The sequence below is a fragment of the Chiloscyllium punctatum genome, chromosome 39 (genome assembly GCF_047496795.1).
Source record: "Chiloscyllium punctatum isolate Juve2018m chromosome 39, sChiPun1.3, whole genome shotgun sequence".
NCBI lineage: Eukaryota > Metazoa > Chordata > Chondrichthyes > Orectolobiformes > Hemiscylliidae > Chiloscyllium > Chiloscyllium punctatum.
This window is the reverse complement of record NC_092777.1, coordinates 41,898,857-41,924,795: the sequence shown is the minus strand read 5'-3', so window position 1 is coordinate 41,924,795 and position 25,939 is coordinate 41,898,857. Positions and strand designations below refer to the sequence as shown.

General features: G+C 40.6%; 1 protein-coding gene across 3 annotated transcripts in view; it reads left to right on the top strand.

Annotated features, from left to right (window-relative positions):
- The first annotated feature begins 4,298 nt into the window (after window positions 1–4,298).
- The window catches only part of LOC140463980 (ras-related C3 botulinum toxin substrate 3), a 38,345-nt gene continuing 16,704 nt past the window's right edge, over window positions 4,299–25,939 (top strand). The window contains exon 1 of one of the 3 annotated variants that reach the window (XM_072558533.1): window positions 4,299–4,552. In XM_072558533.1, coding sequence (XP_072414634.1) covers window positions 4,518–4,552 — 35 coding nt within the window. In that variant the 5' untranslated portion in view covers window positions 4,299–4,517. Of the gene's footprint in view, window positions 4,553–5,085; window positions 5,202–25,939 lie in introns of those variants that run through there. The other 2 variants (XM_072558534.1, XM_072558532.1) reach the window with 2 other exon arrangements.

The window sequence follows — 25,939 nt, the reverse complement described above, 5'->3', positions numbered from 1 at the left end:
GTTTGGTCAAGTAAAGTATGTTTTGAAAATCTTAAAATGGGAAACTGGACAGGTTTAGGTAGTTGAATGTGTGACCTCTCAGTGGTGCAACAGTTAAAATTAGGAATATGCAAGGAGCCAGAATTGGAAAGGTACAGATGTCCTTGAATGTTGAGAGTTGCAGAAGATTACAGGGACAAAGTGGGAGTAAAGTCATGAGAAGGGAACTGAAAACAGGATGAGAATTTTAAAACTGAGGCATTGCTTCCTGGGAGTTCATGCAGGGCATTGAGGAAGAATGAGTAAAAGAGTAGTTCGGAAATAGGCTGCAGAGTTTTGGTATAAGCTAAACTTTATGGATGACAAAGTTAAAAATCACACAACACCAGGTTATAGTCCAACAGGTTATAACCTGGTGTTGTGTGATTTTTAACTTTGTACACCCCAGTCCAACACCGGCATCTCCGATTTATGGATGCCAGGAGCTTAGTCAGGACTATCTTGGAGATAACAAAGGAATGGATGAGGGTTTCACAAACAGTTGAGTTGATTCAGGAGCAAATTAGAGTGATGTACGAGAGATGGAAATAGACAGTGTTCGTGCCATGTGGCATATGTATGTGTGTTCGAGAGGTCACTGCTGTCAAATGCATCAGCAAGGTTGTGAGTGTTCAAGTCTAGACTCCCAGGTGCCAGGCAATAAAATGTAGGAATACTGGGGAAAAAGTAAGTTCACCATTGGATAATCAATCTTTGGTATAATCTTTAAAAAGTATAATTTTTCATTACTAAAGTATATTTCCACTGAAGTATAAGAAAAGGAATAGAATCCAATACATTAAACAATGAATTCCTGTTTTATCTGAAAGATAAAAATTCTTTACACTTTTGAAAACAGCACTTATACTGTGTAATAGGGGAGTCTTGATCATTGACAAGTGGACTTTGATTGCTAGAGGTGATGCTATGAATAATGCACGAGTAATGAATGAATTACAGTTAACTGCCAAGTTTTATATAAATTTTAAACAGCAGGTTGACTCTGGTCAAGACATTGCCCTGAGAAGTTAACCATAAAATAATTGTCACCTATTTTGTTGCATTGAAATAGGCAGTGTGTATGTCTATTTTCTTTGTCTGAAAAAAAGCCCTTTATATTAGTTTAAGTAGTTTTGAGTACGCACAAGTTTGCCAAACTCTAAATTGGTTGTCAGCATAATTCTTCATATGGTCAGAATTGTACAGCAGCTGACATGGAGTCACATCTATGTTGGACACTTCTGAGTTTTGCAAGGATGGTTGGTTATCCACTGTCAGAACTTTCCTTACTATGAACTGCTGAAGGGATACACACTTTGATAAGATCCATCAGTCCTTTGGACATACAGCTACATATCTAACATCACACCTGCACTGAAATTCATATATTATTCATTTGTATGATAGACAGAAGTTCTTTTTGGCTTACTGCAGCATTCTGTTTGTAGTGATCATTATTCAAGTTGTTACTGCATTTGTAGCAGGGTGAGGCAGTTTGGTTCACTGTTGCCCAAACCTTTAAGATACTTTACTTTTCGTGGGTTATCTGACATAGACTGTGCACATTTCAGGACCAAATGTGACAGCCTTAATGTTATTCATGATTTAGCACAATATACAACGAGGTTAGCTGATCAGTTTTACCATTGTCCTGCAGCAAAACTCAAGTTGTGTAATACCAGACAACTATCCTATTCCTTTATTCTACAGAGCATTGTAATTCAAAACAACAGCTGAAGAATTCACTATCTTTTCTTGCATTCTTCATTGCAGCATGCTTTGGTAGCTAGACATCACCCAATGTTGATTCATTTCAAACCTCCATAATGTTGAGAGAGCTTGCCACAAAATGTCAAACTTTTTTGGCTGCATAGATTTGATAATCCTTGATAGGCACATAAAGTGTAAAATAGATTTGAAATGCCTGGGAACATTCCATGGAATGAGTATCTCTGACACAAAGCCAACAGCTGCAATGTTATGACTCTGTGTGACATCCCCAAATTCACAATTCATGCATATCCATATTATTTCCCAAGGAACGTTTTATAATTTAGATATGATGATTTGTGGGAACACAGGAACATAAGTAGGCTATTCAGCCTCTTCAGAGTGTTCCTCAATTAAATTAGATCTGGGTAATCTGTTCCTCAACTCGATTAATGTGTCTCAGATCCATCCTCCTCATCACTGTCATCCAATAAAAATCTATTGATATCTGCCTTGAACATTTTGATTGACCCAACATCACCTGCATTTGAGGCAGCTGATCCAGATTTCCACAACCCTACATGTGAAAATGTGCCTTCTGATTTTATTCCTGAATGTCCCACTAAGATTAGGATTTTCCTCACTAGAGGAAATAACTTATTTGTATTGACCATTTTATAATTTTAAATATCTGTTACTTCCCTCTTAAATTTCCCATACGTTTATTCACCTGGCGACATAATTTAGTCTTTTAAACCCTGATATTCAGGTGAATCTGTATTATATCATAAGTAGCAGTGCCCAAAACTGAGTGAGATTCACCTGATAAAACAGATTAATAATTGCTTAAATACCCATAGGCAGTGTTTGCAATGGCTTGCACAATAGATCTGCTTGTAGACTAATTTTCAGTAATGTATCACAGTAATCAGTGTTAGGGCTTTTTATCTTTTGCCACATTTATCAATGACCAATAGGTTGGGGGAATGTCCGCAAGTTTTCAGGTTGTATAAATATTTGTACAAATATTATTATTGTGAAAGAAAGTAAATTATTGCAAACTGATCCTGACAGGTTGGGAGAATGGGCCTGTACTTGGCTAATGAAAGGATAGTTTGAGTTATTGAGGTGAGGTTTCGGTCAGGTTGGAGATGTGAAGAATGGGGTTAGTAGGAATGTAGGTGTTGGGGGTTTGAGGATGTAGTTTGGTGGAAGTTTAGGCTATGGATAATGGTTGGTGGGGTTCAGTACCTGGTGGGAAGGAGATGAAGGGGAGGATTATTGTCACTGGTTGAAGATGTGATGGGTTGGGGGTGAACGAGAGTGTTGAATGTAGTATGATGGTGAGTAGACAGTGGGGTTGATTGGAGGTATTAAGTTGGGAGTGATTTGGTGGTGTGAATGTGGATAGGTTAGGGGATGTGGGGGTGAATTTGAGTGTCCTGGGGAGTGTTGCTGAACAAAGAGATCTTAGAGTGCAGGTAATAATTCCTTGAAAGTAGAGTCACAGGTAGATTGGATAGTGAAGAAGGTGTTTGGTATGCTTTCCTTTACTGGTCAGGGTACTGAGTATAGGAGTTGAGACATCATGTTGCTACTGTACTGGACATTGGTTAGGCCACTTTTGGAATGTTGCATGCAATTCTGGTCTCCTTCCTTTCAGAAGGATGTTGTGAAACTTGAAAGGGTTCAAAACAGATTTACATGGATGTTTCCATGGTTGGAGGATTTGAGCTATAGGGAGAGGCTGAATAGACTGTGGCTGTTTTCTCTGGGATGTCAGAGGCTGTGGGCTGACATTATAGAGGTTTATAAAATCATGAGGGGTATGGATAGGATAAATAGAAGGTCTTTTCCCTGAGGTGGGGGAGTCCAGGACTAGAGGGCATAGGCTTAGGTTGAGTTGGGAAAGATTTAAAAGGGACCTAAGGGGCAACTTTTTCACACAGAGGGTGAAGCGTGTATGGAATAAGTTGCCAGAGGAAGTGGTGGAGGCTGGTACAATTACAACATTTAAAAGGCACCTGGATGGGTATATGAAGGTTTTAAAGGGATATGAGCCAAGTGCTGGCATATGGGACTAGATTAGGTTAGGATATCTGTTCAACATGGACGAGTTGGACCAAAAGGGTCTGTTTCTGTGCTGTACATGTCTATGACTCTAAGTGGGTGATGGAGATGAACAAGGGCGAAATACAGTGTAAGTTTGCTGGCGGGGGTGGGGGGGTTTAATGGGGAGTTGTAAAAGTAAAAATGTAATTGCCATAGTCTCGCCAGACGATGAGCCTCTCATTCGAGACGACTGACAGTGATTTAACGCCTCAGGTGATGCTGAGAAGGGAAGTTCTTCAGCTGTGTGAAGAACTGTGCTGTGGGCACCATTCTACATTGGAAACCAACTGACTTGGCTGACCTCGAGGTGAAGTGAACGGGAAACCCACGTGCCTGCAGTGGGGGAGGAGCCCAGGATGTGCCGGGTTAAAGCGATGGCCACGCCCCCCTCCTCTCCTTCGGCTGTTTCCGCCGCTGACGGAAATGACCGAAGGCGCTCGGCGCTGGGGCTCGAGCGCAGCCGCACCGGCTCCTCTTTGCGGAGATTCACCGCCTCGGAGCCTGAGGGAGAAATAGTCGGTTGTGTGTTTTCTCTCTGTCTCTTTCACTCACTCACTCACTCCCTTCCTTCTCTCCACCCCTTCCTCTTCCCTCCCCTTACATCCCCCTCCCCCCCCGTGTATTTTTAAGCAAGTGGAAGTTGTTGTGCTGAGGGATATTTGCAGGAATCTCTCCCGATGCAGGCCATCAAGTGTGTGGTTGTTGGGGACGGGTAAGTTCGTTCATCTCCATCACCTGAGAGAGAGAGAGAGGAGAAGGAGGGGGGGGAATTACAAAAGAAAATGAACATTGCTGCAAGCCCCTGGGCTGTGTCTGCGAGGCATAAAGAAAAATCATTGCTTTTATTTAAATTTAAGTCACGTTGTAACGGAGCATTTCTTTTTGTTATTGCATTTAGGGTTTTTGTGTCATCCGTTACATTAGGCGACGCTTTGATTTTTTTTTGCATCCTATTTCGATATATTTTTTAATTTAAAAAATATGAAATAGATGTTATTCTCCCACCGAGATTGTTCCTCCACCAACACAATCGAGACACTTGCCCCAGTCCCAGCCCTTGGTGTGGAGCATTCCTTTTCAAAGCGACAGTTCTTGGTTTCTTCCCTGTCCTCCTCACAGACCCCCCCCCCCCCCCCCCAAGCGTTTTCTCCTGAACCGCTCGCTGTTTATTCACCTTTCCCACCCCCCTGGAGTGAAAGGGCGGCTGGGACCCTCGGTAATTTCTGAGATCTACATGACCTGGAAGGGAGAGTGTGGAAAGAGATTAGCGCAAAGTTTTCGTGTACCAAGTGTGGAAGAGATGAGCGCAGCCCCGACAACTGAATGTGTTTCTGTGGGCTGTGGTGGAAGCACAATGGCTGGTATCTATTTGTGATTTGGTTCGCACAGCCCTTCATAGAGTAAATAACTGGCTACAGTTGTGCTACAAGATGGCTGGCGAGAGGGACAGTGGCTCAACACAGGGTAGGCACTCTGGTAAAACCAGCTTGTCTGGACTAGATGATGGTTATAGTCGAACTGCTGATTTTGGTTTTTGATAGATGTGACTGTGGAATCTGGTTGTGCAATCTGAGAAATTGGCATTGTGAATATGTACAGTACATATGCGGAGCCTTGATGCATGCTGCTGTCTAGTAACACTGATGCTCGGAGTGATGGTGGTATATCGAACACAACAGATATTTTATAAGAGGTAGTCGACTGTATAAAACCTTGGTATGTATGCAAACTATATGTGTGACTGTCAGATTTTATTTGAGCTGAAGATTTGCTTATAGCACTCATTTGTGAAGTAATGGATCCCTTTTCAATAGTCTACTGCTCAAAGATTTCAAATTGTGTGTACATATTTTCAGATTTATTGTCTCATTTAATTTCCCCTTCCTTGAACTATTCATTTCATGGGTTGGAAAACTGCCATACAGATCTCATCAACTCACCAAGCCATTAAGTGGAACAGTTCATGTGTAGAGAAGTGAATAAGAATGTTGTTCTTGAATAAGCTTTGTACACCTCAAATTACTTAGTGGATAGTTAAGTTACGATATGTCAGCTGTCTTTTTGTGCAAAAGTTATCAACGTTGGGATAAGTTGTCAGTTTTTTTTGTATGTTTCCAGTTGAACAGAGGAGCTGCTTGCATCTGAACAGTGGCATGGGGTGTCTACATTCATTTGAAGCATCACAACAGGGAGACAGTGTGTTACCAATAAACCAGAAGTAAAAAGCCATGAAAAGAACTGGGGAATGAAAGATTAATGTCAGTGAGAAGGATGAAATAACTGATGATTGTGAACGACATGTCTCCCTAATTCCCCTCTCCCCAAAGCTTTCCAGTGGTTCTGCCTTTGCCAGCTGATACAGAATTTTGGCAGTGAAATTAAGGATGTAATTACAGGCATTGAACTTTTGCAGCTGGAGGTCTGTGCTGTAGTGAAGGCTTTTTGTAATCCAAAAGCTATTAAAATTTTAAATGTGTGATGTTGGGTTGGATTTTTGCTTTAAAAGTGTATGTCTAAATTGTGAGTGATATTTTGTGCTGAAGAAAATAAGTAACTTTCTTACCGCTGACTGCATATTTTTGGAAGGGAAGTTACTTAACGGACAAGAAGAAAAATAAACACAGTAGTTTCAGTGGTTGGGAAGGAGATGGTATGTCTCTACCAAGTTCATGTTGTATAATACCTAGAGTTTTGGACACTATACAATAGCCAATATTCCTAGTTCTAAATATCAGTATTAAAATCAGTTTTGAGTTGGGGATCACTGATTTACATATGGATAACTGCTTCACAACTGATTTAATATTTGTACTCGCGCAGCATATTACACAACTAATCATGGGTCTATTGTAAAGTGATAGAGAGACTTCACAGGTCTGGTAGCATCTGTGGAGAGAGAAACAAAGCTAATGTCTTGAATCTGATATGATTCTTCATCAGAATATGAAGAAGGGTCATGTTGGACTTGAAACATTAGCTTTGATTCTCTCTTCACGAATGCTGCCAGACCTGTTGAGATTTTCTAGCACTTTTGTTTTAATTTCACATCTCCAACATGCGTAATGCTTTGCTTTTATTGTACAGATCAGTCAGCCAGGAGAAAGTGGCAAACTTTCATCAGTTTATGAAAATGCTGAGAAATATCCATGCAAATGAGTTTTAAAAGTTTACGGTTGACATTTTTTTTCATGAATGTCTTGTGTAACTATGAAGTGATACCTGGCATCATCCAGGCATGTGATTCTTTCAGCTGTTGTTTTAATTGGTCCTACAACAGGTTGGCTGCAACCTGTGATGTAACTCCAGTTCCATTACCCATAAATTTTATGTCATCAGCAGCATTATACTAAGAAAGTCAGTGAGATGCCACTGTATATTGGCACACATACAGGATTTCAACTGTGACCCCTACACAGACTAGCAAATCTCTCAGCCTAAGAGTCGACTGGGTGGATGAGTTACTTATATGCATAGCTGCTGCATCAATAGAGCATTCCTCCTTTTGAAATTTTGTGTGCATTGTGGTAACAATAAAGAGGTTGCCAACAAACACTATATCAGTGAGCTACCTCAATCCTTGGTTAAAATTTGCAAGAATGAGTAAATTACCAGGACTTTGCCCTGGAGTGTGTTCATTAATTAATTAATTAATTAGTTATTTTTATGCCAGTTAACATTACCATAAATGCTGACTGGTATTGAATAATCTGATTTTTAAATATCCAATCATCTTTAAATAGAAAGATTTGTGAGACTACATGAACTGAGCTTAATTTGCAAACCAGGAAGCATTATTCTAATTCTTGAAGGATAGAAGAGGTTTGTATTACATTCCAAATCTTTCTTCTTCTCTTATTCTGTAGGTATATAACCAAAATCTAGAATTGAAAGCTAATCTCAGTAATGGTGACTATGAAATTTATCAAAAACTGGCATGCCATACCCATCTGCTTTACTGATCTTCCTTAGGGAAGAAAATATGCTATCCTCGTCTGATCAGACCTGTGACTCACAATCCATAATTATGTGGTTCACTGTTAACTGGTTTTTGAAGTGGCCTAACGAGTCACTCAGTTGAAGGGCAGTTAGAATGGGCAGCAACTAATACACTCATTCCACAAAAGAATCAATGAAAATGTGCGAATATTCTATAGTATATCAATTGAAATCTCTATACTTTACAATATATGCCTTCTGAGTCCTCTTTTAGAACGAATAGTACAGCACAAGAACGGCAATGTTAGACCATAAGACACAGGAGCAGAGATTAGGTCATTCAGCCCACCAAGTCTGCTCCACCATTCGATCATGGCTGATAAGTTTCTCAACCCCATTCTCCCGCCTTCTCCACATAACCCTTGATACTCAAGAAGCTATCTATCTCCGTCCTAAATGTGTTGAATGATCTGGCCTCCACAGCCTTCTGTGGCAATGAATTCAGTGTTGTCCGAACATGAGGCCACACAAAACTAAACTATTCTGCATGTCCTTGGTCCATATCCCTCCATTTCTTGCATGGAAACCAATGCAAGTGCCCTATTGATGCCAACATAAGGTGGCAAGAGTAATGCTAACAGAGGACTGACTGCATCGGTCATGGTTTTATCAGTCATACCAAGTTACTATGCTGTTAGTAATTCTACTTAAGCCATTCATGATCATATTTTAAAAATGTCATCAGATTTTTTTTTTCTGTATTATGCCATGGAACATGGGTGTTGCTGGTTATCCAGCATTTATTGCCCATCCCTAGAAACATAGAATCCCTACAGTGTGGAAGCTGGCCAATTGGCCCATCGAGTCCACACTGATACTCCAAAGAGCATCCCCCTACCCTGTAACTCTGCATTTCCCATTGCTAATCCATCTAGCCTGGACACCTCTGGTCACGACAGTCAATTTAGCATGGCCAATCCACCTAACATGCCCATCTTTGGACTGTGACAGGAAACCGGAGCACCTGGAGGAAACCCACAAAGTGGGGAGAATATGTAAACTCCACACGCACAATCGTCCAAAGGGTGGAACTGAACCTGGGTCCCTAGTGTTGTGAGGCAGCTGTGCTTACCACTGAGCTACTGTGCAGCCCCTAGTTGCTTTTGAGAAGGTGATGGTGAGTTGCCTTCTTGAACTGTTGCAGTCCATATGCTGTAGGTATGACACGACCTTTCTGCTGGAGAATTGTTAAATGTGTTGTATCTTTGGCAGGGACAACAGGAATATTTGGCCAAACTCTCCCAAGTCCTACCATATACCAAATATATATATCTGACTGAGGGATGGACTTTGTGGCTTTGTTATTCTGGCGACAAGGACTCATGATGGAGGTGGGGGAATGATTTGAATGTATCCTTTTCTTTTGGCTGTTTCTTTTATTTCTGCTTCAGCTTTTAATCCCATGTTTTGTATGCTAAGATGGCACCAGAGAATGGCGACTTTGCACATTTTTCATTTCTCCTGTATTCCTATACTGGAGTACACGTGACAACTAAATCTAAATCTAACATGTCCTGAACTGGTGGGATAGAATACATCCTTCAAAGATTTATTTCTGCAATCACTGGAAAGGACCATACTTAATGATTGCAGCTTTGCTTTTGTTAATGGTTACAGGGCCCTGGATAAGGGCTGTCTCCTGCAACTTGTCATTCCAGTCAGTTAAAAATTGAACTTTGATCAGATTGGTTTATGGCTACCTCATTTTATTCAATTCACTGCTGAGTGAACCATCTGAGATTTGTCATCATTGCATGGTATAGGTATTCTCTCTTCCAATTCTTTTCTAAGTGGAATTTTATTTTTGTATTCTTCCAGCAGCATCTTTCATGAATGACTTTCTAACTGAAGTTCTTACCTTCTTAACACCATATGTTCTTGTTTAACTTCAAACCATTGCTTTCCTGTTTCAAGAGTGTTTCACTTTTACTATATTTCCTGGCTTAAGCCAGGAGAGCGGAACGGCTGCTACCAAATTAGCTAGTGTTCACATGGCCACGTCTGAGGCAGGTATCCTAGGGAAACTGCTGTAGACATAACTTGTGAAATGTTTCTACATGCACACCTTTGTGGCATCACTCTTTCATTGTTTTACCATAAGGTGGTGTATAGATTCAATTTTTTTCTATCGGCAGCTGGATGTGTTTAGAGAATAAGTGATTTATTTTAGTAACTGCTACTTTATTTGGGTAAATACTTCAACAGTTCTCCATCCAAGCTCAGCAAGTTGAGTGTGTTTTTAGTTTGTTTTGTTTCAAGTATGAATGTTGACTAGAATAAACAGAAAGCACCCTGCTCTTCTTTAATACTGAATTTTGACATCCACCTGAACTACATTGGCATTTTTGTGTATTTGTGACGAATCTCTGGGGCTGGCATTGGTGATTTATACAAGTGTGTGATGGGAAAGTGGGACTGTCTTATTGGAAGTCAGCTTGACATGTGAAGTGCAAATCATATAATTATTTTTGAGATCTTCATTATGGCTAAGTAAAGTTTCTAAATGAAATCTTTTAGTTAATAACAATGTTAAGATTTAATTCAAGTTGGAAGGAAAAGATTACATAATTGTCTGTACTATGGTATTGATCTTGGGATGGCAGTAAGGATTTTTCTGCTGGCCTCAGCACTCCCAGTTAGGGAGGGGGAAAATCTTAGTAGATTTTCACTCTAATCACTTCCCAGTGACCTGTGCACAGTTGCCAGTAGAAAAAAAATTGAACTCCATATTAATATCCAATCTCATTGACCGTCCTGCCAACACTGTATCTAGGTTTGAATGAGGAAGGGTCACTGCCTGAAGTGCTGGACGCTACAAGTACCTTTTGAGATAATTTAAAAGACAAAAAGGAACTGTTTTAATTTATTGCTTTATTAGAAGGAGAATATTCAGTGTGCTTTCTTGTTTTTCTTTTAAAGAAGTGATTTTTGGGAAGGATGGGGAAGGGTGTGGAGTCATGGTATGTGAGCTACAAAAATGACATTGGGCATCCGTGACAAGCTTTGTTACTAACTGCTGCATTCAGCCGATCCCATTTGCTGGTGAATTACGTTTTGGATTTCTGTGTGTGCGTATGTTTCTTTCCTGTTAATCATTACATCATCACTAACCAATGAGGAGGGTCTTGAGAGAAGTGTGAGATAGTGAGCTCTGCTTGGAATGTGCTATCTCGACTGACAGATGATGCAGCTTTCTGACAAAGAATTAGGGGTCTGGTTACTTAGCAACATTAATTGTTTGGTTTGCACCTTGAGAACTTGTTGGGGGTTTAATTCCAATGTAACGGACAGATTACTTAAAATGCTACAGCTCTTTAGTAAATGTTTTAATGTTAAATGTATATTGTGTTGTGCTGCATAATTTATAGTCCTTAGATTGTGTAGCACTGCAGAATTAATTTCAGGTCATTAATCAAAGAAGCGTTGTCTTGGTTATAAATTATGAAAGTAACAGAATCAGTGAGGCTTTTAATAGGAATTTGAGAATTGCATTGTTTTGTAGTGAGTATTTGATAAACAAAAAGGTTTACCCCCAAGTATTTATTTTCTGCTTTCAACAACATTTCTTTCTGTAATTTCTGCCTATTCTCCCCATTCCAGATTTTGTGCTCCAAAACCTGATGTGCATATTTTCACATGATATGAACTTAAATATTTGAATGTTGTAAGTGCCACTCCCTATCAAACTAACCTGTTTGAGCTGCTTTTTGCAGTTGCAGTTCATAAAGATAGATGAATTGTTTTAATATTTTTAAAATACTATAACATTCTGATGAATACGTGACACCTGTCAGAAGGTATATTCTGTGAAGAATTCTATATAGAAATAGATGTTCGTTTGCTTTGTGTCTCAAAGGTCACAAGCAATCTAGCCTAATGGATGTGTTCTATATTTAGCCAGTAGAATTGAGTTTTTAAAATTTTAGAGTTTTGGGATTATATTCCATGAATCCATCTGTTTGCACCTAGTATAATTGTATTATACTGATTAAATAAGTGCAGTACCCATTGTTGTTCGAGGGCATTTTCACTGGTCTTTGATATGGTGGTTGAAAGGGTATATTTGAGAGTGCTACTCATTTTTCTCTTGGAAACTACAAATAGTAGGCTTTGGTTTTGAGAAACTTCTCCTTTGCAATGCAGTAATTCCATGATCAGCTTGCTAAAATTTGTTTAGAACTAGGCTGACTATCCGTTCATCAATACTTTGACCTGGGCAAAGCATGAGATTATGCCCCTGCCTCTGCCTCTGGAGGCAAGGTAATGATTATATTGGCAGAAGTAGATGGGTATGATTGCCACTATTTAACATTCCGGTCACCACTTTATTCTAATATGAGAACCATAGTGGCCAGTCACAAGCAAGCTTTTGTAGTGATGGTGTATGCATGTGTATTATCATATGTACACCCTTTCAGTGCCAATATATTGCCGGGTATTGTTTCAGAATCCACAGCAGAAACAAGGAAGGGAAGCCATTAGGGTGTAGGTTATTTTCTAATAATCTGTGATTTAACTGTTGAGCAAAGCAATGGTTTGAATTACCTTTTTTTTAAAAAAACTGTAACCTGGGTCGAGAATTAACCCAAGTGGATGAGATAAAAGTGATTGTTGTAAATTTGACAGTCGCTTTTTGACCTGAAACGATGATTTTGGAAAACAGAAATAAAGCTATTGAGGGAGGGGAATGTAGAATCCTCTAAGATTAGGTGAATCAGAAGACTGCAGGAGAACTTGATGTTGCCTTTGTTCTGTGCTATTCCTGAATGTAAAAGGGTTAGCATGTTTCAGTATTGTCCATTGATTTCATGAATCTGCAGGGGAGGGATACTAGATTTCAGCGAGATCCAGGACATAGCATCAAATTCACAGTCTGAATTAGAAATTTAGATGCTATCTGTCTATAAGAATATTGATCATACAGGAAATAGTAATGCAGGTTAAGACGATGGTAGAACTAAAATTAGTTGAGATTGGAAATTCTTAAATAATGTGTATGATAGATATGGAAACAGAAACTGCTATTGAGCAAGACTTCAGGGAGTAAGAAAAACAGCACATGGAAGATGAGTAAAAGGGCTGAAGCTTATAGTAAAAAAAATGAAAACTCTTGGTTCACAACTCACTTTAAATTCTTCATATAATAGTGATAATTATCTTGGAAAAAGAATCCCCAAATTACCCAAGTCACATTTTGTTATGTAAAACTGATGTACAATTGGTTAGTTATCCCAAAATAGTATTCCAGTGTCAGGTGAAGTTAATGTCAGAGTGAAAAATGATGGTACATCCAATTACTTGCCATTGGTAGGAGGAAGAAACAAAGTCACACTGGTAGGAAGGATTTGGCTGAAGAATATTTGATTATTTACAGATTGTTTGTTTGTTTGATTATTGAGAAAGTGTCATGAGAGCAAAATGTGGTCTTTTGAGCAAGGAGAACCAAATGGTAAAATTAGCCATTGGGCTGATATTAAATACTACACTTTTCTGCAGACCATGCAAATGTATTGTCAGTATTTCCCCTGAAGATTGATCAGTTTCTAGTCACTGAGTTACCTGTGGCTGCTTTGCATGCACAAATGACATTCTGGTGTCTGCTAGATATTTTAGTGACACAACTCTCAAGTATGTGCTGCTCGGTAAAGTGCTCAATTATGTCATGAATGACTGACCTAAAGATTGGGCAAGTATTTCCTACTTAGAAATGAGCTTTGTGGATTGAGACTCTTTGTTTTTTTTTGGGGGGGGGTGGTTTAAGAGTCATTATTGCACCAAGATTTAGAGATTTCTAAGAGGAACTTCATTGAGAGCACAGAGGGATCGTGCATATCAAAGCAATAACTGTTTTGTTATCCAAAGGTAGGTGAAGATGTTGAAGAGTTGGTGAAAAGTTGTGACATGTGTCTCCATAAGAAATCAAATAAAACGAAAAGATTTATTTTATTCCAATGCAGACAAAAAGTACCATGATTTAGTTAATAGCTGTAATAAGTGGATAAATGCCAAGCTATTGAGATTTTAAGACATTGGGTTGCCAGAAAAATTAGTATTAGATAATGATCCACAGTTTGTCTGAAGAGTTTAAAATACTTCTGAGTAATAATGGAGTCAAACATGCTCTCTCATAGCGTCATCTCACTGAGCATAAATGGTGCTGTGGAAAGAAATATACGAATTGTGAAGTAGTCTTTGTAGAAATATTTATTTGGTAAGGAACCAAGCAGCAATTTCTATGTTTCTGTTTGACACAATCCAAAGTATATTCTGATCTCTTAAGAGTAACCTCACAGTTTAAAACAGATTGCTCACCTTAAGTTTTGTGTATAAAATGGTTTTAGGACAAGATTTAGTTTCTTTAAACCTGTGGCCAACAGCAAAGTAAGAGAAAAGCAAGACATGGAAGGTGAGTCATGATATACTAAGCATTAAACTTGAGTTCATTCCTGGTCAGAAGGTGAAAAGCCACTGAAGTGAAACATATACATGTGAACAGAATTCTTGTAGATACTTCGGGGGGTGGGGGGGGAGAACAAATTGCTAAAACAACTCAGCAGGTCTGACAGTATCTGCGAAGCGAGAAACAGAATTAATGTTTTTGGTGTAGATACTCTTCTTCAAAACTGTGCTTTGCTTGAGAGAGGAAATTTTGGCAAAAGGACAGCAGAACAAAGCACCTAACGTCCAAATTCTTCTTTTAATCCCAAAGTAAAAGTCGAACAAACTGAAGATTTGCTTGTATTCCATGTCCGCTGATAGTATGAGATGTTTCAGGATCTTTAATTAAGGTGAATAAATCAATTTCACAGTCACACCCATCAAGTGGGGTTGATAATCAGATTTGACATAATTAGAGATTGAGAGAGCAGATTAAAGGTAATGGAAATGGACGGAGATGCCCAGTCAGAAAGTAAAGGATGGTGAATTGACAGCATGTAGGAAGAAAGAGGAAATAAATTATTTTCATTACCAAATGTTTAATTTGATAAGTACTGTATTGCATTCCTATTGAGGAATATTTTTGATATGTAGATTTATTTTTGGTAACTTTGATCATATTTCTATTGCAGTTATAGTTGAAACAATTTGGCAGCCCAACATCCTAAACTTTTGAGTATTGGTGATGTTGGTTTACTCATTGTATCTGAAAATCATATACAGGGTACATGGATCAATTTACATTTTAATATACACTTTTTGAAGTGGGGGTGAAGTACAGTATATTGCACGGTTTGAGTAATTTCTGTTATCTTCCTCTGTCTTCTATGATTGGGAGGTACAAAGCATTATTAGAGTAATGGCTGGTTGCCTGCTGTTGATATATATTAGCTGTATTCACTGCAGTACACGATAAATCAAATAATTCTTGTTTGAATATTTTGATTTTAATACTTGATTCAGTGGATGTCTACAGTTCAATCATTTGTAATCTAGCCTACCTGCCATGGTTGTAGAGTAGGTCTGGACGGTATTCCACTCTTCGCTGCTATAACCAATGACAATGTTTTCATGTCTAAATTAAATTAGAGTGACTGGATGTTTTCGTTGGTGTTTCGTTTGAAAAAATCTGGTTCAATGTCTAGAGAGATTAGATTGAAAATTCACTGCAAATTCTGTATAAATAGCTACCCAGCTGCCAGGCTTCAATCATCAAGAATATCATGAGGTATTATGTTCCATTTTAGATAATGTCTGTAATTTTAATTTGCTGTTTTTCTCCTGATGCTAATTGGAGATTTTCTTGCTTTTTGTTAATGGTCAATTTACAGGTCACAATGATAAAAAGGTTTCTTAGACATAAGCAACAGCTGTAAATGAAGTATTTTTCTCTCCATTCCCACATCATTACTAGTTCCTGATTTTTGAATTTAAAAAAAAATCTTTAGCCTCACATTTTGCATTCTTCTAACTTAAAGGTACAGACTCAGTCTGATCCTGGAGTAGAACTGCTCTGATAATGGATGTCACTGAAGTAAATGTTAATGCTTTGTTAATGGCAGGATATTCAGCTGTTGGGTGACAAGTTAAGTTCAATCTGGTCTTCCTACTATCGGCCATGTATATAGATATTTTCTGGATAGTGATTAGCAACAGCATGCATATTTTATATATAGAAGCTAACTACAGAGATGAGCAGTCAAGTGTAGGACCTTCCTGTCTTGAACAGCTCATGTGCTTAACCATAAGTGTTAGCTAAAATGATTGTATTTTTTTAAAACCGGTTTTTAAACTCTTCTTCCTTTCTGTCACATTTTCAATTTACAAGAAATATACACTTATACATTGGAATTGGTATTGTTACTTCCCAAAATATTGATTTTGCTCATCATTCTAGACCACCACACCCCCACCTGATTTTAATAACTTGCACTAGTATTACATAAAGTTTGCAGTTAATTACACAAAATTTGTCATTTATGAATAATCCACTGGCACTTATTTAAAAAGGAACAGAAACCCTGACCAGTAGCAATTTGTTTCCATAGGGCTGGGGAAGGAAAGCATAAGAACAAGATGATCCAAGCACATTCTACATACACTTTTTGTGTCTTTCATACTAGCATCATAATCTGGAATTCAAAAGGCAATCTATTCAGACATGTTAGAACATGTGCATGGAGTACATAGGACGTCTGGCCCAGAAATAGGACACTACTGCAGTTTTTATGCTGGCAGCTGATTAATTAATTTTGAAGTCTTGTATCTAAAATGCAGTTGGCATTTCAGCACCCATGCATACTGAGACCAAGATAAAAGATTAAAAATGGCTTCAGGAAAACCGACCCAAAAACAATAATATTAGTAGTTTGGAACTGGAATTGTCTCTTTCCTAGTGTGCCTTCTACTCAAGGGCTAAATATGCACAGTTGGTTGAGATCTGGGATCATTACCACTGTGTGATTAGCCAATGCAGCTTGAGGGGCAATTTATAATAGCCTTTATTTTCAAGAATTGGTTCTCGGAATTCAAAGTGAAAGAAAAGTGAAGTGCAGTTGTTACCGATTTCTACACTTGTCCTTTAGAATTGCAGGGTGCCATATGTTTGTCAAAGGGTTGTGCCAACAATATGGTGATGGAGTCTGTTCACTAACTGATTCTTGGTTTTGCCTGGGCCACTTAGTCTTTTATTCACACATGGGACATGGACATTGCTGGCTGGCCAGAATTTATTGCCCATCCTGAGTTGTCCTTAAGAGGGGGGTGGTGAATTGCATTTAGAACTGGTGCATCCATGTGCTGAAAGTAAATCCACAATGCCCTCAGGGAATTCCAGGATATTAACTCAGTGACGTGGAAATATTTTGCTGTTCTTTCTGAGACAGGATGATGAATAACTTAGAGGAAAACTTGCAGGTGATACTCCCATATGTCTGCTGTCCTTGTCCTTCTAGGCGGAAGTGGTCATGGAGGGAGTGGATACTTGTTGACATGGTGCCAATCAAGTGGGTTGCTTTGACCTGGATGGTGTCAAGCTTCATGAGTGCTTCTTTTCATCCAGGCAAATACAGTATTACATTGCACTTCTGATTTGTGCCTTGTGGATGGTAAACAGGTTTTGCGGCATAAAATGGTGAGGCACTTGCCACAGTATTTCTAGCTTCTGACTTGCTCCTAGCCACTGAGTCCATTTGAGTTTCTGGTTAATGGTAACCCTGACGATATTGATAGTGGGATATTCAGTGATGATAACACCATTGAATGTCATGAGATGGTCATTACCTAGCATTTGTGTGATGCGAATGTCACTTAGCACTTGTCAACCCAATAGTGCATATTGTCCAAATCCTGCTACATTTGAACATAGACTTCTTCAATATCTGAGGTATCACAGTTGCTGTTAAACATTATGCAATTATCACTGAATGTTCCCATTTATGACCTTATGATGGAGAGAAGGTCTTTAATGAACCTTTAATAAGGTGGTTGGGGTTCGGACACTATCCTGAGGAACTTCTGCAGCAATGTCCTGGATCTGAGGTGACTGAACTCCAACAACCACAGTCATCTTCCTGTGTGCCAGCTATGACTCCAACCACTGGAAAACAGCTCCAACAGTACTCTAAGTTTGACACCATCAAGAACAAAGCCGCCACTGTTTGGCACCACATTCCCAAGTATCCAGTCCCTCCCACTCACACCTACTAGCAGCAGTGTGTATATCTGCAAAATGCACTGCAGAAATACATCAAAGATTTTTATGCAACACCTTCCAAGCCTCCTATCTAGAAGGACAAGAGCAGCATACAATGAGAATGCAGCCGGTCATTCCCTCCCTAAGAGTGATCTGAGTCTACTTGCAGCTTACGGACTGCTGCAGTTCAAAAGGCAGCTCACCACCACCTTCTCAAGGCAGCCGTGGATGGTCAATAAATGCTAGCCAGTCAACAATGCCCATGTGCTGCTAGAGGAAAAGAAAAAATTTATAACACCAGACTTTCAAAGATCAAATGGAACTTCATTTAACCCAGTTCTAATTTGAGATTCTTTGGAATATTTTATATGTGGACTGCTGTAAGAGCGTGCATGAAAGCTTTTTCTTAACTGAAGGTTGTACTTGGGCAATACAAAATAGTGTGCACGTGTGTGCACAAGGTTGTGTATGTGGTCATATGCATCTCCACGTCAAGTGCTTAGTGTGATAGCAAAGAACAAAATGTACAAACCTCAGTGTACACCAACAGGTAAGACTACATATTACAAAAATAGCAAAAGAAAAATACAGACAGGGACCGGTTTGCGAAGCATCTGTGCTCTGCACACTTCAAGCAACCTAACTCTTTGGTTGCCAACTATTTTAATTCCCCCTCCCACTCCCCGGGCAACATGTCCATCCTTGGCCTCCCCCACTGTCAGTGTGAGAGTTGAAAAGTGTGGCACTGGAAAAGCACAACAGGTCAGGCAACATCTGAGGAGCAGGAGAGTTGCATTTCGGGCTTAAGTCCTTCCCAAAATGTTGACTTTCCTGCTCAGATGATGCCTGACCTGCGCTTTCTCAGCACGATACGTTTTGTTTCTCACACTCCATCATCTGCAATACTCACTTTCTCCACTGTCAGAGTGAGGCCACACGTAAACTGGAAGAACAACACCTGGATATTTCACCTGGAGTGCTTACAGCCCAATGGCCTCCATATTGATTTCACCAGCTTCAAAATCCCTCCAGCCTTGTCCCATGTCTAGCCCTCCCCATCCTCCTAGCCTCCCTGACCTGACCTGAGTTACCCATCTTCCTACCTGTCTATCTGCTCTACCCTTCCCACTGACCAATCACCCTACCTGCATCAACCTATCCCCATCCTGTCACCACACCCCCACCCCCATTTACTTCTGGGCTCCCCTTCCCTTTCCCAGTCTTGACAAAGAGTTTCAGCCCGAAATGTTGACTTTTCCTGCTCCTCGAATGCTGTCTGACCTGCTGTGCTTTTCCAGCTTCACATATGTTGACTGTAAATGCTTTCTACCTGTCTGTAGCATTTGTAACAAAATGGATGGATTTACAGCATGAATGAACTGGTTGATATCTTGCAGCCATGTCTCTGAAATGACTACAGTTGGGACCTGAATCTTCAAGGATTCATTTTTTAATTCCTTCATACTTAGGAGATTGGATACTTGTTATTTCCACTATCTGCCGTTGAAATGACTGCAAGCTATTCAATTCAGAGACCAGTTTAAAGTCAGACATATTGTTTTGGTCTGCAGCTATTTGTATCCCAGGTTTCCTTCCTTAAAGGGTATTAATGAATCAGATGGGCTTTTACAATAATTGACCTAAGTTTCGTAGTCGCCATTAATGAGACTAGCTTTTAATTCCTGGTTTATTATTTGAATATAATTTGGGTAGGGCACAAAGCTAAGAAAGATTGGAGGGGTTGCTATGTTAATTAAGGATGATGTTGATACTGTCAAGAGAGATCTTGATTCTGGTAATAAAACTATAGAAAGTTTCTATAAAAATTATAGATAGTACAGGAAAGGATTCACTTATAGTAATCCTACAACAATAATCACACTGTAGGGTGAGGTACACAGAAAGAAATAATGGAGCCTTTTTTAAAAAAAATGTTGGGTGTTTTTTTAATCTAAGCTCAGATTGGCTGGGATAATCAGGATGATGAATTCATGGAGCATGTTTGGGACAGATTCTTCGAGCAGAACTTTCTAGAATCAACCAGGGTGCAGACTGCACTAGGTAAAAAACGATGACTGCAGATGCTAGAAACCAGATTCTTGAGTAGAGCGGTGCTGGAAAAGCACAGCAGTTCAGGCAGCATCCAAGGGGTAGGAAAATCGACATTTCTGGCAAAAGCCCTTCATCAGGAATATAGGCAGAGTGCTAAAGGGTGGAGAGATAAATGAGAGGAGGGTGGGGGTGGAGAGAAAGTAGCATTGAGTACAACAGGTGAGTGGGGGTGGGGATGAAGGTGATAGATCAGGGAGGAGGGTGGGGCAAGGTCGCAAAAAGTACAATGGGTGGATGGGGGTGGGATGAAGGTGATAGATCAGGGAGGAGGGTGGGGCAAGGTCGCAAAAAGTACAATGGGTGGATGGGGGTGGGATGAAGGTGACAGGACATCTCGTCCACACCCCGTACCTCTGCCCTCAGACCCCACCCCTCCAACCGTAACAAGGACACAACCCCCCTGGTGCTCACCTTCCACCCTACCAAACTTCGCATAAACCAAATCATCCGCCGACATTTCCGCCGCCTCCAAACTGACCCCGCCACCAGGGATATATTTCCCTCCCCACCCCTTTCCACCTTCTGCAAAGACCATTTCCTCCGTGACTACCTGGTTAGGTCCACGCCCCCCACCCTCCCTTCCTGGCACCTTCCCCTGCCACTGCAGGAATTGCAAAGCCTGCGCCCACACACCTCCCTCACCTCCATCCAAGGCCCTAAAGGAGCCTTCCACATCCATCAACGGTTTACTTGCACGTCCACCAATATCATTTATTGTATCCATCGCTCCCGATGCGGTCTCCTCTACATTGGGGCTACTGGACGCCTCCTAGCAGAGCGCTTTAGGGAACATCTCTGGGACACCCGCACCAATCAACCACACTATCCTGTGGCCCAACATTTCAACTCCCCCTCCCACTCAGCCGAGGACATGGAGGTCCTGGGCCTCCTTCACCGCCGATCCCTCATCACCCAACGCCTGAAGGAAAAACACCTCAACGTCCACCTCGGAACACTTCAACCCCAGCTCATCAATGTGGACTTCACCCGTTTCCTCATTTCCCCTTCCCCCACCTCACCCCAGTTCCAAACTTCCAGCTCAGCACTGTCCCCATGACCTGTCCTACCGGCCAATCTCCTATTCCTCCTATCCACTCCACCCTCCTCCATGACCTATCACCTTCATCCCCACCCCCACTCACCTATTGTACTCTATGCTACTTTCTCCCCACCCCCGCGCTCCCTCTTATTTATCTCTCCACCCTTCAGGCACTCTGACTGTATTCCTGATTAAGGGCTTTTGCCCAAAACGTCAATTTTCCTGCTCCTCAGATGCTGCTTGAACTGCTGTGCTTTTCCAGCACCACTCTACTGCAGACTGTACTAGATCTGGTAATGTCTAATAAGACAGGATTAATTGATGATCTCATAACCGAGGTGTTCCTGGATAGCAGTGATTTTAGTTATTTAATTTCACTTTGTGCTTGAGGGAGAGAAGAGGTGGGTCTAAGAGTAATGTTTTAAACTTAAACAGGGCCATTCGCAGCATGAAGACAGAATGGGCTAAAGAGAACCCAGAAATTAGGTTAAGTAGGTCAGCAGAGATCTAGTGGCAAACATTTAAGGAGCTATTTCAGAACTCAGAAAAAATATATTCCAACGTGGTTTAAAAAAATTTCTAAGGAAAGGACATACCACATCTAAGGCAATTAATGATATCTAACTGAGCACGGTGGCTCAGTGGTTAGCACTGCTGCCTCACAGCACCAGGGTCCCAGGTTCGATTCCAGCCTCAGATGACTGTGTGGAGTTTGCACATTTTCCCAGTGGATTTCCTCCGGGTACTCCCGTTACCTCCCACAGTCCAAAGATGTGCAGGTTAGGTGACTTGGCCATTCTAAATTGCCCATAGTGTTAGGTACATTAGTCAGAGGGAAATGGGTCTGGGTGGGTTAGTCTTTGGAGGGTTGGTGTGGACTGGTTGGGCCGAAGGGCCTGTTTCCATACTGCGTAGAGAATCTAATCTTACTGTGCTCCTGTACTTTGAAGAACGGGTGGCACAGTGGTTAGCACTGCTACCCCACAGCGCCAGAGACCCGGGTTCAATTCCTGCCTCAGGCGACTGACTGTGTGGAGTTTGCACATTCTCCCCGTCTCTGTGGGTTTCCTACGAGTGCTCCGGTTTCCTCCCACAGTCCATAAATGTGCAGGTTAGGTGACTTGGCCATGCTAAATTGCCTGTAGTGTTAGGTGAAGGGATAAATGTAGGGGAATGGGTCTGGGTGGGTTGTGCCTCTGCGGGTCGGTGTGGACTTGTTGGGCCGAAGGGCCTGTTTCCACACTGTAAGTAATCTAATCTAACCTAAAAGAAGAAGCATGTAATTTTGCAAAGATAAGTGCCAGTCAGAGGATTGGACAGAATGTAAAGAATGATTGAAATAATAATTGGGAGAAATTAAAGTACGATAGCAAACTAGCGAGTAATATGTGTAAATGTTAAGTTTTTAAGGTATTTAAAAAGGAAATGAGTAAGACCTGAGCAGATGGGCAAATGGGCTGAGGAGTGGCAAGTGGAGTTTACCTTAGAAAGGGAAGGTGCTGTATTTTGGTAAGGCGAACCAGTGCAGGACTTGTACATTTAATGGTAAGGTCCTGGGGAGTGCAGATTCCTAGTTCCTTGAAAGTGGAGTCACAGATAGGATAGTGAAGAAGGCTTGCCTTTATTGATCAGTGCATTGAGTATATTTGTTGGGAGGTCATGTTTCAAGACATTAGTAATGCCACTTTTCGAATACTCTATTCAGTTCTGATCTCCCTGCAATAGGAAAGATGTTGTGAAACTTGACAAGGTTCAGAAAAAATTTACAAAGATGTTACCAGGATTGGACGGCTTGAGCGATAGGGAGAGGCTGAATAGGCTGCTGCTATTTTCCCGTGAAGCTTTAGGGGCTGGCGGGTGACCTGTTGTAGAGGTTTATAAAATCATGCGGTGCGTGAATAGGATGACTAACTAAGGTCGTTTCCCCAGGGTAGGGGAGTCCTAAACTAGGAGACATAGTTTTAAGACAAGAGGGGAAAGATTTTAAAAGGGATCTAAGGGGTAATGTTTTCACATACTGTGTATATGGAATGAGCTGCCACACGAAGTGTTGGAGGTGGGTACATTTTAAAAAGCATCTGGATAGATATATGAATAGGAAGGGTTTAGGGGGATATGGACCAAATGCTGGCAAATGGGACTAAATAAATGTAAGATATCTGGTTGGCATGGACGAGTTGGACGAAAGGGTCTGTTCTGTGTTGCTCAACTTTGTGACTCTAGGTGCATTGAGCATTGGCACCCATAGAGAGAACTGACCTTGTCTCACAGATGTGCTCACATACTGGAGTATCTCAATGATTGTGTGCAGCCTGGAAAATATAGTGGCTTTTTCAGGACTCTCAACCCCTAGAAATTGTGGTCACAACACATCTGGATTGCCACTGAATATTGTGCTTGAATAGTGGATTTGTTCCATCAAAGCTAGGAAGCTAAAATCAATTACAATGCTACTGAATAGAATATAGGCAGTTCCTGAGCAGGTTGCTATGCTGAAGAATATGTTGAAGCATTTCTATACTGATTGTTGCTTGCTTGTAGACTTCTGTCCTGATCTCTGATATCGCTATCATGGTAATGAGTTGTGACTGTCAAGAATGAATTTTCACATTAATGATGGTCTTCTAGTTAACAAGAGAGAATTTAGAACTTTAGCCACTTATCTTCTAGAAAATACTTCCAATGCTGTATCATGGTTGTTTCCAGTGGCCACCATGACACATTCTTGAGTTATTATGTCAGCTCTTATAACATGAACACAGAGACCCAGTTCTTGCTAAAAACATGTATCATGAGATTTATTCACAAAACAGTGAAATACATAACAGCTGTGTCACAAACATAAGTCTGGTCTGGGATCTATCACTTAAAAGGTTGGTTGACTAATGACTTTCTTGAATGATTTCAAAGTATAGCGGTGCATATCCAAGATGGGTTATAACACCTTTTCATACAACAGTGTCAACATGGCAGTGATGTCACTTGGTATGGTATTGAACTAGCTCTCTTAAAGTTACACACTCACCTGATTGTAGATAGGTACAATAATATTACAAAATGGGGTAGGAGGGAAGAAAGTTGAAACAGTTACAATTACCAGGGAAAGGATACTGAGAAAATTATTTGAACTAAAAGATGACACACTTCTGGATACTGATGGGCTTTATCCCAGTGTCTTAGAATGGGAGATAGTAGTTGCATTGTTTTAATTTTCCAAAATTCCTGGTAAGTTTCCGTCAGATTGGAAAATAATTATTGTTACCCCTCTCATCAAAAAAAGAGAAGGCACAAAGCAGGAAACTACACGCTGCTTAGCTTTAATATTTTTCTTCGAGAAATGCTGCAATCTGTTATGGCGGTTCTGTCAGGGCACTTTGGAAATCTCTGCAATCTGGCAGTTAGTTTGGCTTTGTGAAAGGAAGTTCATGTTTGACTAACCTATTGGAGTTCTTTTAAGGAGCTAACAGTCAAATTGGATAAAGGGAAACCTTTGGATGTTCTGTCTTTGTCAAATGCCCTCTGGAAGTTTAAAGGTTATTACACAGTAAGAACCGCTGGTCTAGAGGGTAAGATATCACAATAGGTAAAGAAGTGTGAGCTAACAAAAATAGTAGGAATAAAAGTGTCATGTTCAAGTTGGCAAGATGTGACAAGTAGAGTTCCATAGATACCACTACAGGGGCCTTGACTATTTGCAATTAATATTAATGATTTAGCTCATGTGAACTTGTCCACTTTGCCAGGAAGAATAGAAAAGCAGCATATTATTTACATTGAGAGAGATTGCAGTACAGAAGGAACTGAGTGTCCTGCTGCATGAGTCATAAGTTATATATGGTACACCAAGTATTTAGGAATATCAATGAAATATTGCCTTTTATTGCAAAGGGAATGAAATATAAAATTAGAGATGTTTTGATACAGTTGTACAGGATGTTGGTGAGACCGCATCTGGAGTACTGTGCACTGTTTTGGTCGCCGTATTTAAGAAGGCATGCAAATGTGAGAAGTTTCACTCAACTGAATCTAGGGCAATATTACGAGAAAAGGGTGTTTGGAGTGTCAAATAACTGCACACAGGCTGGGTCCCATCAACTCATGCTTTATTTACTAGTGCATAATACACTGGCTGTGGTCAGCCAGCTCTGAGTCGATCCTCATCTCCTGGTTATATTGTTGAGCCAAGGCTTTCCTGATTGGGGTTGTTAACCTGGGCCTCATAGTTAACTAGGTCAATCTGGTCCCAATCACTACATCCAAATGTAGTGCTGGTCTTCGCTTGTAGCTTCTCTTGCAGCATCTCTTGCATCGGTTTCACCATCCGTTCTGGTTTCTCTGACTCAGACTCAGATACAGGTGGTGTGTACCAGCCTGTCTCTTGCATCCGGAACATCTCAGAAGAGTCTCCTCATCTTCCAGCAGCAACCGTATCACGACTGCATCCATTTTGGATTCTGAGATTTCCTTGATACTCGGCGGAGGGGAAACACCTCTGGTTTCGGCTAGGCCTTGGGTTGTTCTGGGGGGGTCCAGGTTTTGCTCTTTGTGAAGTAACAGCTTTCAGGTGATCCATGTGTTTCTTCTGGACCATACCACTTGCCCAAGCTTTGTAAGTCATGGTACCTGACCTCACATCAGCCTCGCTTCATACCCATACAGGGCCACTTCTATGGTTCTGGAACCAAACTTCATCCCCTGAATTAAATTGCCTCTTTCATTAGAGGAGGCATTTGACAGTCATTAGCATTCCTGCTGCTGTTCCACCACTCAAGCCCCCAATTCTGGAAGTATCAGGTTTAATGTGGTACAGAGTCTTCTCC